At 33.9% G+C, this 16,407-nt stretch overlaps 2 protein-coding genes across 2 annotated transcripts in view; one reads left to right on the top strand and one right to left on the bottom strand.

Annotated features, from left to right (window-relative positions):
- Window positions 1-94: 94 nt before the first annotated feature.
- On the bottom strand, window positions 95-12,474 carry LOC117922220 (dentin sialophosphoprotein). Its single transcript, XM_034840272.1, has 12 exons — window positions 11,977-12,474; window positions 8,835-9,061; window positions 8,669-8,736; window positions 7,196-7,270; window positions 6,638-6,987; window positions 6,373-6,441; window positions 6,204-6,292; window positions 2,430-4,649; window positions 2,263-2,340; window positions 2,025-2,136; window positions 865-915; window positions 95-746 (listed from the first exon to the last, which is right to left on the bottom strand). Exons 1-12 carry the CDS (start codon window positions 12,346-12,348, stop codon window positions 696-698), a joined length of 3,762 nt encoding a protein of 1,253 aa, XP_034696163.1. The 5' UTR covers window positions 12,349-12,474; the 3' UTR covers window positions 95-695.
- Window positions 12,475-16,211: 3,737 nt separating this feature from the next.
- The window catches only part of LOC117921984 (ubiquitin carboxyl-terminal hydrolase 6), a 29,413-nt gene continuing 29,217 nt past the window's right edge, over window positions 16,212-16,407 (top strand). Inside the window, exon 1 of the mRNA XM_034839933.1 lies at window positions 16,212-16,321. Coding sequence (XP_034695824.1) covers window positions 16,312-16,321 — 10 coding nt within the window. The 5' untranslated portion in view covers window positions 16,212-16,311. The remainder of the gene's footprint in view (window positions 16,322-16,407) is intronic.

Here is a 16,407-nt window from a genome sequence, read left to right as displayed (position 1 = left end):
ACTCCCATAGAAAAATAAATAAATAAATAAAAATAAAAAATAGAAATCCAAAATCACTAAAGTTTGGAGTTTTGAGTTTTATTGAATGAAAAAATAAAGAAAAAAAATCATAGCATATCTCAACAAACAAAATGAAAACCCAAATCTCAATTCAATTATAACTAATACAAATGGCAGCTCAAGTGATCCACTTTGGATCCAACAAGCCTCATTAGGCTGGTTATAATTAATACTTACAAAAATCAAAATGCTTGGAGATCTGTTTACACAAAAATCAACAAAAACAAAAAGATTTTGTACAACCACCATATTTCACTTGAAAATTTTGTTTTTCTAAGTGAATTTTCTGGCAATGTTTTATCTAAGAAGAGCAACAGAAACTGCCTTGAGAATCAGAAGGAAAAAAAAATAAAAATGAGGCCAAAAACTGCATGATACATCCATCTCCTGTGTGCATCTTCAGACTAACAATCACAACATCTCTTCTTTTTCATATTGGATCAAAGCTCCCTGCATGAACCCAACAGCCTCTGTCAAGTGTCATGGCCTTTGATTTCTGTGAAGCTCCTTGGAACCGTATTCGATCCTTTTTTACAGTATAATCTGCATCTTAGAATATGGATGACCATCGCTCCGAAGATCCCCTGCCATGTATATTGAAATGGCAGCTTTTCTTCTTAAAGGAGGAAACTGCTTCAATCTCTTGTATATGGAAGAGCATAGTCTTTAATTCTTTGCTTCAGATTCTACAACAAAATGTACAGTATGTGTAACTAATAAGGTGAAAATAGGCTTTAATAACAATGATAATAATAATTAAAAGAAATAGTAACAAAATTGGGTGGATTGTTTTGGATCAATAACCTTGAGTTCTTCATGAAGCACAACGAATATTTTCTTCAACCGCTTATGTCTCTGCATAAAGTAAATTGTCATAACAGGATGTTTAAATAGAAACTAAAAGGGTGATATAAACAAAAGCAGTTAACATTCCAGCCAATACCACAAGCATGGATTTCAAACTTGAATATTGTGTTTTAGGAAGTATTAAGGAAAGAAAGAAAATGCTAAGAAAAATTATTTTTTTCATATTTGGTTTTGTTATAGAAAATACTAAAAAGAAAAAGTCAACATCATTAAAATTTTTAGGGGTTAATTTCATTCACCTTCCCTAAGGTTTCGGCTAAATACATTTTAACTCTCATAGGTCTGAAATTCCATCAAATACCTCCCCTATCCTTTTCATTTCTTATTTTCACTTGCTTCCCCTCTCACTCAAAATAAGGGAGGTTAGATGTATTTAGCCAAAACCTTAGGGGAGATGAATGAAATTAACCTAATTTTTAGAAACTAATGCATTTTCAAATTATTTAATCTTTCTATAGAAGACTTAAAACACGTTAAATGAATTTAAAATAATATATAAAAATAATTTATTAACTCTAAATCTGTCTTTTATTTTCCTTCACTTTTTCTTTTTTCTTTTTTCTTTCTCTTACATTTTCCCCCAAAATTTTTAGGAACCAAACATAGCCTAAGAAGTGTAATTTCAAGTTTAAAATCTGAACCACCAAACCCTTGTCTCATGGAAAGAGAAAGCCCTGCACTTGCAAGTTCACATATAGAAACTTACTTGACAAGCAGGAAAATCTTACTAAATGCTTTATAGACCATTTATGCTTTTAATAATGATATCATCACCTTCACAAGGTGCATAAATCAGATCGCTCAAGGATAAACTTGTCTAGTGTTTTGAGCTGTAATTTTCACAAACAATGTATGTGTTTTTCATAGGTAATGTCACAATATGGAATTTTTAATCTTAGTTAATAGAGGGTGCTTTTAAAACAACCAAATAAACACAAGTAAACAGGGAAAATAATAAAAAACAAGGGAAATGGTATGTCATGAAGAGATTAGTAAGATTAAAATGGGATAATAATGCTTAGTCAATTTATCAAGCATTAACATGAACCCATACTATGTGAAAACAGACATCCAAGAAACATAAACACAAAACATACCGTGCTACACTGGCTATATGTATCCTTCAGCTGCTCCAAAATATTATAATATCTCTCCAAATCCCTACCTTTTGCAACTTCAAGATCCTTTCCAAGTTTATGAAACTCGTTCCTAAAATAAAAGGTCACAAATTGTATTAAGAGACAAAAGTTAAAAACCCTTCCGGAATTGTTCAAACATTACTAATTAAAGTACAAAGGATGACTTGAGGAGGAACATAAGGAACTTTCATAGTACCTGTAGCTCTCTAGAATCTTGTTCAATGAGCTGTAACTATCATACTTCTCATGATACTCTTGCACATATTCTTTATACCTAAAGATGCAAAAAAAAGGCATATAATAAAGCTATGATACAAAACAAAATAACATTTATTCAAGTAGGTTTCCAATATGAGTACTTACTGAGAGAAATCCTTTATTGGTCCTTTGAGCTCTGGTTCTTCCTTTTCATACTTGGAATAAGAACAACTATTTTCATCTGAAGAAGATTCCCTCCTCTTTCGACCATTATTACTACTATCAGTCAAAAATGCATCCTTTTGCTTATCACTCAAGTCTGGCACCATATTAGATTTTTGTGTTTTACTTTCTTTAGTGGTGTGGGAAGCTAGTCCACGTTTAGTGTCTTGCTGTAGTGCTGCACTGACAGGCATTCTCTTATGAGCTTCCCCATAGTCTTCTGGACCAATCCCTTGGTCTGCTCCAGCTTCACTATGTCTATATTTACTATTCACATCTGTTAATCTATTGAATTGGGACCCAACTTCAGCATGATCAACTCTTGAAAGCTGTTGTGGTTGAGATTGCCCAATCCTGGGGTGAGGTCTTGCTATATCTTCAAAATTATGTTCTTTGGTCCTCTTCTTAGATGAGGCCTCTGGATTGCTAGAAAGTCCAGCATCTAAATGGGATGGGGACAGCTTTCCTGAGTCAAGAGTCGCTTTCCCAACATGTTTTCCTCTATTCACATCCGAATTCCAGTTATCTGAAGTACTTAGTTTGTTCTCTGACTGTTTAAATGAACTTTTTCTTTCAAATTGCTTCTTAATCCCAGTTGTGTCATCAGGCAAGGGCTCCCGAAGCTCACCCAACTCCAAGTCTGAAAGCTCTCTTTGGAGCAAAATGCCTCTCCCATTAACCATCGGGGATCTGTCCACAACAATTCTGCTGTTATCCATTGGAGAAGACCCCATGTATGAGTTTGAAACCTGCCCAGCCTCCTTGAACTTTCCAACCAGTTCATGTTTCCTTTCACGTGAATCAAAGGAGTATTTGTCCCCAAAACCACCATCCTTAATATTTCTTGGCATCTTCTTCTCATTGGCATAACCATCTTCATCTTGAGTTTCTCTATATACTTTATCTTTTAGCGTGGAAAAGCCCTCATTTGCTTGAAAGCTACTTTCTGAGTATTTAAGGCCATGTTCTAAGCTCTCAGCATATTTACTAGGTCTCTCTGCTGTATCAGGAACCTTTGCCCGTGCACTACGATCAATAGGCCTTCTACCTGATTGTTGAGAATCTGGAATAAATTTTCCAGGAATGGGGGCATATCCTTTTTGCAAGCCAAAATCAGCATTCCCATCCCTATCAGCTCTATTTGTCATTTGAACCGCAGAGGCCTCCCTGTAATGGGCTTCAATGAGCCCATCAGGAGACTCATTTTGAGGGATATCTGAAAAGTGGGTATTCCTTACCGCAGAAGTTGGTGGTTGAGACATGTTTCCTGTTTTTGACCTTTTCATGCGGTCGGATTTGTCATCAAAGCGCTTCGCATCAGAACCTTTTCTGGATTTACCTTTGGATATTCCCTCAGAGCTGTCAGATTGCTCACGCTTGAAGCCATCCTTAAACATGCTTTCTCTCTCATTGAACAAATTTCCAGTATATACTTGCCGCTCTTGATGATCATCACCATCAGATGAAACGGGTTTGGATTCTTCTGCAGGTCTTCTGTCTTCTTTCTTAGGAACAAAATTAGCCATTTCAGTTTCCTGTTCACCGTCAGGCAGATCTTTCTCAAATTCAACTGCATTTGATCCATGACCATCTGCCTTTACATCAATCCCATTTTGCCCAGGTCTGTCATCTGGAGTTCTCCATAGAATGGATGAGGTAGGGAACAATGATTCAGACGCTTGCAATTTATGACTTGGTTCTTTTTCATCATCACTTGTCATAATATCCACTTCTATGTCAGAACCCTGCTTGCTGTGGGAAGAAGCATCACTCTCACTGTCACTGCTACTGCCACTCCTGCTTCCCACCGGACTTCTACTTTTGCTTCTACTATGGCTTCCACTATCACTTCCACTACCACTATCACTATCACTATCACTCCCACTATCACTCTCACTATTGCTTCTGTCACTATCACTAGAACTGCCTGCCTGCCCTTCACTATTGTCAGAGACTTTTTTGTCACCAAACAGATCAGGCGAATGCGGTTGAGTATCAATTTTTTCGACCAAACTTGATTCTCCTCCGAGTTTAGAATTCAACTGTGCCTGATCCACTTGCTCAATTCTGGGGGCTTTCTCGGCAAATCTAGGTTCAGAAGCTGCTGCTTGATCCTGGTTGTCTTCAGGGGCAGGTGTTTGTTGGCGGTCATCTTCAGGAGAACTGGAACAACCAAAGCACACGCATTAAAGCTGCCCATGGAAGACACACAAAAAGCTATAGATACTATTAAAAAAGTGCTTGAACATGAATCAGGCTTTTCATTGTGTAAACTTCATAGGCTTCCTATCATAAGCTTTTTATGGAGGTGAGACTAATCGCAATACTATGAATCAAACTTATAGTCCATGGGAACCTTTTATGGTTAGAAGGTAGTAGCTCCAACAGCCAATGGAGCATGTACTGGTAACACATTTATGAAATTATTTGAATAAATGATTCTAGTGCCTGGATGATTCACTGAAATCAAGATTAATACAGCTAAACCAAGTACAAAACATTAAATCAGAAAGGAAAACCATGCAATTCCAACAATAATTCAAGAACTATGGATTAATAACTACACCTTTCAATCAAAAAAATTGAAACTACATTAAAAGTCAGATATGCATAAAGGTTAGACCTTTGGTACCTGAACCAATGAGCCTATCATGCAAGTGGAACATAAAACCATGGTTTACATATAACGGCATGCATGACCTATTATAAATATAAGGGCAGAACTTATAAAATATCTCTGCCTAATATTATCTTAGTCCAAAAGGGATCAAGTTAGAGCCCACAAATGTTAGTCATTGCTTCTTGCCTCTCTAGTTCCATTTCAACTTCAAGATAGCTGTTGTTAAGCTTTCATGAAAATCCCATTAAACCCTGCTAGAGTAGTTTCTTTCTGTTATTTGCAATTAGTAATGCACAGTAAAGAAGGAACAGAAAGTAAAAAACCACCATAAATCTATCTAATTAATTTTTAGATAAAGAAATCTCTCTAAAAAGAATTGACAAAGTATAGATAATGCAGACTCCTAATCAACAAGGACTCCTAAACCAATTTGGACACTACATATATATATCATGGATTCCTAATTAGGAAAAACAACTAATAATCATAGTCCTAGCCAATCACACTACTTAAAACATCATAGAACTACACAGGACACTGATAACAACATATAAAAACTAAAAATGAAGTATTTAAAAAACAACAAAAAAGAAAAAAGAAAAAACATTTGAAAGGTGAAAGCAAAGGTATTGTTTGGAGTCCTTACTTTCTTGTTTTCTGTTTTCAAAATTAGAAACTAATAATAACTTCTATATAAAATACAAGAACTCTTTGAAACTTACCTTAAAAAGGTAATAACTTTTAAAAAAGGTTTAAAAAATTAAGGTAATAAAAAATTTTCATTATCTCAAATTTAAAAAATTTTAAAAGTAATTTTTAAAACATAAGACAAGTCCATACCTTTATAAAAGTTATTATATTTTATATGGAAGTTACTATTATTTTCTATTTTTAAAAACAGGAAACAGAAAGTCTATCCAAAACAATGCAACTTGTGGGCCAATTTGGTTTTGATAAGCCCTTTGAATGCTCCTGCACCAACTAATAATGGACCCACTGATTAACCATAATTTTAGTATAAAAGAACACAAAGAACAACTACACCAATACAAGGACCAGATCAAGCCCACTAATCATCATTGAGAAATTGCAGCTACCTTCCATTTTCAGACGAAGGTTTCTTCAAGCTTTCCAACTCCACTCCTGGTTTCAAAAAGTATCTTCCTGGAGCTTGGAAAGTTGCAATCTGATGCTCAAAATTAATGAGAACATATAAGATCACCAACAGTTCTAGCAAACTCTAGCATAAGAATGTTCACCACTTACTTTTCTTATAATGGGCTCAATCTTCTTTCCAGCATTGGGAACTGTATCTCCAATAGCTTTTTCCAAGGCCTATAAAAATGAATATACAAAAGGAGCACCAAAAAAAATCAGGATGCAGTAATAGAAATTGATTAGGGTAGTACAGGATAAACTCAAGAAGTTAAAGGAATTGGTTCCATGTTAACTAACATACTCAGATTAAATAATTCAAGTTCAGTACCTCACATTAAGCTAAAAAATAATTTCAGTTTATCCATGAGATTACCTTTAGGCTCATTCCCTTAGGATTTTCCAAGAGCAGAGTAATTAGCATACTTTGCAAATCCATCGGTGTAGCTCCCAAATTCCCTTTGTGTCCAGGTGTTTCACGTACAGATGCACTGATAGCCCTGCCAGGGATTTCTTTCTCCGAGCTTGCAGTGTTCTCTTTACTGGTCACTGGGATGGGCATAATATCTTCTACAATCACATGACTCTTAGCAAGGTTTCCTCCACTTCCAAATGGAGATGTCGGAGCACCAGTTTGCTCAGGGGGAGATGGTAGAGGTGAAGGTGTGGGTTTGCTCTTAGTAGTAGTTGTTGAGGATAATCCAGGTTTATAGACAGCTTTAGTAGCTGACGCAAGAAAATAAGAGAAAATAAACAAGGATTGTAATATATAAATTAAATAAAAAATAAAAAAATCTGACAATAAGAAAGCAGAAACTTGAAGCCTCATAATGAGTTGTAAACTGCATTAAAAGTTTAAAAACAAAAAAAAAACAAAAAAACAAAAAACATTTTTTGTTTAAAAACATGATTATCTTTAACAGGCACTAATTACCTTGAGGTGGTTCGACTTTTCGCTTTTTAAATGCAGGCTCCTTCTTTTGTTTAAAATGCATCCTCCATGGATTAGCTAGAAACAAAAGAACAATATTAGATGCTTGGCATAAATAAATAAATTTAAATGATTCTGTATCCAAGGAACAAACATAAGAAATATTTCAGCACAACAGAGATAAATATAATCAGAACACGATAAATTCTAACAAAAAAAAAGGTAGAGGAAGCAATTCAGTGATGATTGTCAAAGTGGGGTATTGCTCAATGATCTGTATTCCCATTCAGAATTGAAATTCCAACAATTAAGAGATAAGTGTCACTAGCAAGGGATTTCTTTTCCCTTTCTACTACATGATTCATAAAGATGGAAAATGACACTGTTAGATGATCCCACAGATGTCATTAAGTCCATTAGCATAAATCATATGAAAAACTAGAAATTATAATATAGCAATACTCATTACTAACATTAATTACAAGAATTGTAAATTGAAACCAAACCAATCAAATAACTGTTACAAGAAATCTTAAATATTCTTTTGAGAAGAAAAGAATCTAACAAATGGTCAAAATGAAATTCAACTGTGGTGACCCGCTATGAGGTTGCTATCAAGTTTAATATATATTTATGCTAAGTGAAACACAATCAATATGGTCCCCAAGGCCCAAACTATATATAATCATTAACATGACCGGCTTAGTCTGATATAGAGATCATGGTTCCTGTCAAGGCTCTAACCAAGGTTAGCTTGATATACATAGTTGGTCTTTACCTAACAACTTAAGTTTTGGGATCAATTGATAGCTTAACATTGTATTGAAGTCTTGGTTGTTGAGAGGTCAAGATTTTTTTTTTTTTTATCAGAGTTGAGAGGTCAAGAATTGAACCTCATGGATTTTTATTTCTGCCTATTTATTGAACCCATGTATAAGCTTAAAAAGGCTACTTTTTAGGAAAGGTATTAGGCCTTTAGTGGAAGTCGGCTTAAACTTTTTATTTGATTGATAGCTTAAAAAGTTTCATCCCAAACATTTGCTTATGCTGTTTATACCACTTTTCATGAAAACGAAAAACCCAAAAAATTCTTCCATGCCCCTTGATCCTTCAGTATGAGAGAAAGCAACTATGCTTTTTCTTTCTTCCCATATCAGTTCAGTATAACAACTCTCGCATCCCAAAACTACCCAAGACACCCCTACCAGCTTCTTCAATCTATAACCATACAATAAAAACTTGGTGAATACTTCACATCAAAGCATCAGATTAATGGACATTCTTGGCAGCAGGAAAAAGATAAAGAGATTATGTGCAGAGTGTGTAAAGGCAGAGATGTCACAGGACTTTATATTCCTGATTTATTATTCATGAGTTTAATATTTGTTGCATATTTCTTCTCTACATGTCAGCAACAGGCAACAAACCAGCAAACTTGAAAATAAAAAATAGTGATACACATGAATAAAAACTTACTCTCAGCAGCAGCTAGTGCCTTCATCTGACTCTTCATGGATGGGTTTCCATGCTCTAAGACGATGGCTCTGACATCAGCCAAAAAAAAAAAGAAAAAGAAATTGAGATATATTAAAATGCAAGAGAATGTGAAACTGCCAACAGACATAACAATCTGATAACATACTTGCGCGATTTCTGCTTGCGTTCAGCTTCCTCTGACCGCATTTTAACATGATTTTTAGTTGATTCATCCAAAATACGCTGCACATTCAGCTTGCGCCAGGCACCTCCAGATTCAACAAGCAAACCATTTCCCTCTTCGCCACTTTGACGTTCTTCATATATGTCACAGAGGTCACCTAGTTCACGTGACCATGTAAATCTGAAGTCCTTACCACCCGCATCAATCACCTGATGCAATGATGAACTAGTTAATCCAATGATTTTAAACTCAACAGGCCACCAACCATCTAAAAGAGTAGCTAAATTAAGTCGAATACATAAAAAAAGAGACTGCTTTTGCAACTTCAAATAATGTTTATTAGTAAAAGTTAAAAGATCATGAATCATTTCAAAGACAAACATGTTTATGCTATGTAATATCCAAGACCCTATTGTACAATTGAGAAACAAGAGGTTAAGATGAATTGAAGTGATAACAGAAAATCTAATATTGCTAACAAATGCTGAAGAGAATGGGGAAAGCTACATCATACAACTTATGATGAAGCTTGAAGGTGTGGAGATGAGCCACTATGTGTGTCCTTCCCTTCCTTATTACCCTTTCTTTGACTAAGGAAACTTGGGTGGCGGATGTTTGGAACCCTGAAGGTGAAGAGGGTGGATGGACCCCTCTTTTCTCTAGGGCCTTCAATGATTGGGAGTTAGATTTGGTGGAGTGTTTTCTGCAAAAGATTCAAGCAATTAGGGTTTAGAGGGATGTGGATGATAGAGTGATTTGGACGGTTGCGAGGCGTGGGACCTTTTCGGTCAATTCTCTCTACTCTATTTTGGAGCCTAGAGATTCTCTTTTGTTTCCTTGTGGAAGCATTTGGAGATTGAGCACACCACCTAAGGTGGCTTTCTTCGCTTGGGAGACATCTTGGGGGAAAGTCTTAACTCCGGACCAACTTTAAAGGAGGGGGCACTATTTGGCAAATAGGTGTTTCCTTTGCCTCTCTGAAGTAGAGACGGTTGATCACCTTCTTCTTCACTGTGCAAAGGCTCGGATTCTTTAGAATCTTCTTTTCTCCCTATTTGGTATGTCTTGGGTTCTCTCCTGTTCAATGAAGGAAACTCTTCTTGAGTGGCATGGGTCATTTGTGGGTAAAGCTCGTAAAAAGACTTAGCAAATAATCCCTTTTATGTATATTTTGGACAGTGTAGAAGAAAAGGAACATGTTAGCATTTGACAATGAGAAGTTATCAATTCAACGATTGAAAAATCCTTTTGTATGTAATCTGTGGTCTTGGTCTAGGGTGTCTATAAACACAAGCCCTATTTCTCTTGTTAGCTTCATTGATTGATTAGGCTCTGAGTAAGGGCAAGTGATATTTTTTGCTTCTTTTCCTCCCCTTCTGGGCCGAGCTTTTAGGTCTTTACTGTATACTTCTTGTATACTTTGAGGGCACTGTTTTTTGTGTTTCCTCTTTTCTTTATATACATCTTTTCTTTACCTATCCGGTAAAATAAAAATAAAATAAAATAAACAACAACAACAACAACTTATGATGAAGCTTGAGAATTAATCACTACAGCAAATGAATAAACATTGACAAGGAAAAAATTGTTCCATTTATGTACGGAAAACAACGGTATATTCAAGGGAAAGCATAAGCTCCCTTGAAATATTAAGAAACCCCGAAATTCCCAATAAGTAATCAAGATGACAAATTTCACTAGCACCTATTTTTCCTTTTATACTTGCAGTTGGGAGAAGAAAGAGGAAGAGGATAGCACCATGTCAGTAGGAGGGAATGACAGTGGCATTGAACAATATCACATATGTAATATATTCTTCAAGGAAGCACAAAGCATCCCATTGGGCATATAAAATCAAATGAAGAATGTATAATTCAGCATATAGAACTATGCCAAAAGCATGTGGTAGTAGACCATAAATTGTTGGCATTTCAAACAGAAGTAATTTGTACAAGGTATGGAGCAATCCCTCCAATCAAAATTCAACTATTCAGCATATTTGCACATTTATACACCAACCAATTATGTTGAGGAAACTACAAGTATTAACCATTTTAAATCCAATGTTGAACCAACGTCTCTGTTTCTTGATTTGTTTCCCTATGTAATGTCATCTCCAAATAACAATATTAGTTTTTGGATTATTTGAGCAAATTTAGTAACAAAAATTAGCAACTTCAGCCACAAGGAGTCACATAGTTCACAGGTTAGAGGTGGCTGACGGGGCTACTGGAACAGCCAAGAAACCAACGTTAATTCAGTTGGTGACATGTCAGGAGGTGATTTACTATAAAATCTGCTCCAGATAGAGCAAAATGCCAAAGAAGGATTCCTGTAGCCAGTCCCACACAGTCGTTAAAATGGATTTGCTAAACAAGGATAAGTTACTCTAACAGATTTTGCAGTAAACCCACTTACTTTGGAAATTTTAAAATGTGCCTTGTAAACAACAAATATTCTATAAAGCATCAAGAAACCATATCGAAACCAGCTTCCCATTTGGATGAACTTTTACTACCATTTCCTTTAATTGTTATTTAATACAACAAAACTTCATTTTCAGCGAACTTCTTGGCCTCTCATCTCTATATTCTCTTAAGTGATTTGCACCCTCCCTATGCATGTTCACTCTCCTCCTGCTAAACGAGTTATGTCTGTATAGTTTCAAATCCTCGACTGCTGCTCCTAAGATAAGCTTACTAGTATAGTCTTCAACTATATTCCAAACTCTATCATTCTTAATTATGATCATAATTACCCAATAAAGTGAAATTAAATAAAAATCTCATACCTCAGATGTCAGTTCAATCTAAATCATAAAATTTTTGAAAAAAAAAACAACAAAAAAAAGTGAAGAACTAAAGACTCTAAACAAAAGCCAGAAGCCCCCAGAAACAATAATGATCTGAACGATCAAATTTTGGAACAATTAAGCACCCGGGAAGTCCTAAATCACCCCAATTCCCCAAAAAACAACAAACCCATCATCGGAATTGCACAAAAACAAGTAATTCAAGACACGAAGTCACTACAAATTCAACACAATTGCTCAACCAACCTCAAAAAAGAACCTAAGTACAATAAATCGAACTACGCCCAATTGAAGAAAACCCAAGAAACTCACGTTTCCAGACGGATTATTCGCATTAGAATCGAATTTGATCCGCGCAGTACCTCCCTGCGCCTCCACGCGCTTGATCTCGTCAACGAGGTCCGGCGCGAGGCGGATTATCATAGCGAATGCGAGAGGGTTTCCGGTAACTAGACTGAAGGTCTCCTCCGACGCCGGCGGGTGCGCCGGCGTGGTGGCCCCAGAGTTGGTGGCACGGTTGCGAGGACCAGCTCCACCGGCTCCTCCGACGGATAGGCGGCTGGCGGGGACGGAAGGGCGATGAGGCGGCGGAGGAGGAAATGAAGAGTGGATGCCACGCTTGCCGCCGCCACGACCGCCGACGGCGCTGCCGCCACGGCCGAGTTTGGCAGGGCCTCCGTACATTGGTGGGGTTGGGGTCAGGTCCGTTGGAGAGAGGAAGAGAATCGAACCAGTAGATACCAGGAGAGAAAACGAAGAATACAAGTGGGTTTCTTCTCCTCCTGAATTTTCTTTTCCTGGAAAATTTGGGAAATGTAGGGAAATTCTTGTTTGCATATTCCTTAGGAAAAATAAAAACTAAACCATATAAGAAATTTAAAAATATATATATTAGAAATGGGGTTTTCTCGATATCAAATTTTGGAATAATAATAAAAATGCAAAATATAACCTCAGAAAAACAAATTTAGAAATTTTTTGAGCAAATTTTAATTTTAATTCAATCTATAAAATACGCGTTGTGAAATTTTTTGTGGGTAAAAATAATAAGGGAAGTAAAAGTTTTTAAAAGAAATTTATATTTTCAAAAAATAAAAAATAATATGAACTTTTTTATAAAATACAAAATTTAAAGTATATTTCATGGTGTTTCTACTCGAAACGTTTTTAATAAAAGTGCTTTGTTTGAATTTTTAAAAGAATCATCTATGACGGTTTTTTTTCATAAATACTATAAATAATTTTCTTAATGTTATAAGTGATTTTTTTATTTTAAAAAGTATTTGATATTTTTTTCTCAAACATCTTATTTTTCTTTAAAATGCATTTTTAAAATTAAAAGTATTTTTTAAAAAATATTACCAAATAGACCCTTGCTTTAAAAGTATAATGGCCTCTACAAACCGTTTTAAAAAAATTTAGAGTTTGTTTAGAAATTAGTTTTTTGTTCTTCATAATAAAAAAAACATAAAATGCACGTTTGACAATCAAAAATTATTTTTTATTTTTTGTTATTGAAAGTAAAAAATATAGTATTTTAATTGTTTTGTGATGGTTGTTTTAAAAAACAATTGTACAAACATGATTAAAAATAAAATATTAGATATAAAAAATATTTGTAAAACATATTTTAAAATATTAAAAACATGCTAAAAATATTTTAAGTTTTCAAACAAACTTTTGTTCTACAGAAATTATAGAATAATTTTCAAAAACTATTTTTTATAATTGTTTTCAAAACTAGTTGCCAAATAGATCCTTATTATTTTAGATTTAAGAAAATTAAAAGTAATTTTATAATAAGAGTATAATCACAAACAAATAAAGAGATATAGAAATATGCAAATAATGATTACAATCATTTATAGTGGTTTGACACAACTCCGATCATGTTAAATCCTTTTTTTCTTCCATTTTAAGTTAGAGGTTCCATTATAATAAAAATTATTCGACCAATGACCCTTCCAAACTACGACACCCCAAACTCGAAGACCAATGGCACCACGATTATTTCACACATAAAACTTTGGAGTCTCAACACATGAATGTTATTAACTAACAAATCCAAAACTAAAAGAATACATCAAACATTTCAACAAAAAAATAAAATAAGTAAATTTGAGTATTAACTCAAAAACCCTAAAAAAATCAAATTTAAAACAATCTCTAATAAAGACACACCAAAGGTAATGAAAGTCGATAACTTATTCCATATTAATCGGGATCATTGATAATCAAAGTTTCAAAAATTATATGCATTAATTAAAAAAAACTTGTGCAGCTTCCAACTTTGTCCCAAAAATAAATTATTTTATTTTTATTATTCATATTTTCTGCCTAACATCCATTGATTTCTTGGTGCCCTCATCTCTGGCCATCAATGGTGACGAACTTGAGTTTGAACACCTGATCCGGATTCAATACCCAACCCAAAGTTGCCATGCAGTGACAGTGTTGAGTTCAGTGGCATCGACTTGCCCATATTCATCCCAGCAAACCATGCCTTCCAGGGCATGAGAACAGTTTCAATATTTTTAAGAGACAACCTAAAAGATTCAAGGTTATAGAACTGAAATACTAAATCTATAGGCTAAATGCTTACCTTGAAAGATCAATCTTGGAGAAAAAACCCGATTCTCTTTCTCTCTGATTCGTCTTTTTCATTCATGATAACGAGAATGGAGAATTACTAGGGAAGAAATCAAAGGATAAAATATATCGGGCGGTTATATGGATAAAAAATATATATTTTTTTTAATTTAAATTATATTAAAATTCCTAAATTCACGACGAGCGCACTTACAACAACCACCTAAGTGATATTTTATACTTATAATCGGTTTGATAATGATTTAAAAAAAAACGTTTTTAGCATATCTATAATTTGAAAATTTTATAAAAACAAGTTATTTTAGAATGTTACTGGGGTTAAAAACGTTTTATAGAACCATCACCAAACAAACTCTTAGTCTATTATCGAGTGATGTCTCGCACTTAAATTATTTTCTCAACCCATACTCCACATAGGATAATCCCGACTAATACCCCACACTTGAAACAACTAGGATAAGGCCTAAAATAATCATAAAGTATGAGACTCGGCAGAGATATAATATTCAAAATACCCTCAAAATTTTCGAGTGACACCAAAAACAATTTTTTCTTTTTCCAACATTTAAAAAACGTTTCATAATATGATTTTTTTTCACAACAATTATGGGTTGGATATGATTAATTTCCAAATAATTGGAGAGTTGGAGACCCAAAAAATAAAAATATATTCCTAAAAGTATTTGTCTCAATTATTGCAATTTACCTTTTTTTTATTTCAACTACACACAATGTGATTATCACATGACATGATTTATTATGTAATGATAACATAATTTAATTTGTTGTAGAGAGTTGGCTTTTTGTTCAAAGTTATAATCTATCTAGGGCATAGGGGCAAAAAATGTGTCATTGAAAAAATATTATTTACATCCAATTTAATTTATACAAAAGGAATTATTACAATTGTGATAATTAGTAAAGGAAAATTAAGATGAGATATAATAGGATAAAAATATTTTTAAAATGTTATTATCTTTTCACTTTTCAATATAAAAAGATAAAAAAATTGTTTTATGAGTTAAAAATAATCAATTAACCACTTTATTTTGAATTATTGTTGATTTTAATTTGATCTTTTGATACAAACCCATTATGCAGAATTGGATTACATTGGAATCAACTTCAACAAAAAGAAAATATGAAAATTTAAATAATTTTAGTAGATATTTTTTTTCATTCCAATTAAATAAAAAAATATTAGGATTTTTTTTAAAATTTTTTAAATATTTTTTTAAGATTGAAAAGATATAGATTGTGTTATGTTAAAACGAGTTTTTATAAATTCATATAAAAATAATTACAAAAAAGTAACTCTCTAAAAATAATTAAAGTTTAATGCACTTATCCGTCAAATGTAATACCAAAGATGGTTGAATGTAATACCTAATACTTATATAACACATAAAATTTTAATTATTTTTAAAAATAACTTATTGAAATTTATATTTTATAAATGATAAAAACACTTCATAAAATCATTGTAAAAAACACTCTAAGAGAACGCTTCACAATGCTTTTAGGAAAAATTTTTAAGTATTAAAAATGATAGAAATATTTTTTAGAATATTGCAAAACCCATTCAAAGAGCGTGTTTAACAGTGATTTAAAAAAATGTTTATATCATATCTAATACTTTGAAAATTTTATTTTTTAAGAATTAGAAAAATTAGGATCACCGTACTCTAAATAAACCTCGAATCTTCCTCCTATTTTTTAATTAATATTTTTCTAATCAGAGTCCGACCAGAATCCATTTAAACTTTATCTAAGACGTATATTATATAAGTTATTTTTTTAACACTCACTTAAAACATAAAAAGGCAGATTCAGTCGGATCCGGGTCATAAAGGTCGGGTTCGGGTAGGGTCCACATACTGGATCCTAAGAGCTATGCAATACAGTGGATTCTGTATATATGGAGGCCCCGAAAACACAGAACCATCTTTCGACTTTGCCCTCTCTGCAAGCTAAAACAGCAACACCTGAATCCTTCTGTCTCTGTGTGGATCTTTCCTATCCACGAGCTTTTCAACCATGCCTACAGGTGAGAGGAGCCAGCCTTTGATTTTACTACCAAAATCGTATGCGGCCGAGCATTGATGAATCCCGACATGCTCGTCAATGTCGTTG

The sequence above is a fragment of the Vitis riparia genome, chromosome 9, assembly GCF_004353265.1.
Source record: "Vitis riparia cultivar Riparia Gloire de Montpellier isolate 1030 chromosome 9, EGFV_Vit.rip_1.0, whole genome shotgun sequence".
In the NCBI taxonomy this organism is placed as follows: domain Eukaryota; kingdom Viridiplantae; phylum Streptophyta; class Magnoliopsida; order Vitales; family Vitaceae; genus Vitis; species Vitis riparia.
The sequence above is the reverse complement of the archived record's forward strand: the minus strand, read 5'-3'. Positions and strand labels throughout refer to the sequence as shown.

Excerpts from the sequence above, each read along its gene's own strand:
- LOC117922220 (XM_034840272.1), bottom strand. The coding sequence starts at position 12,348 with ATGTACGGAGGCCCTGCCAAACTCGGCCGTGGCGGCAGCGCCGTCGGC. Across the intron at positions 2,341-2,429 it reads CCAATAAAGGATTTCTCTCA|GTATAAAGAATATGTGCAAG; the intron begins GTAAGTACTCAT and ends TTGCATCTTTAG. Across the intron at positions 916-2,024 it reads CATATAGCCAGTGTAGCACG|AGACATAAGCGGTTGAAGAA; the intron begins GTATGTTTTGTG and ends TACTTTATGCAG.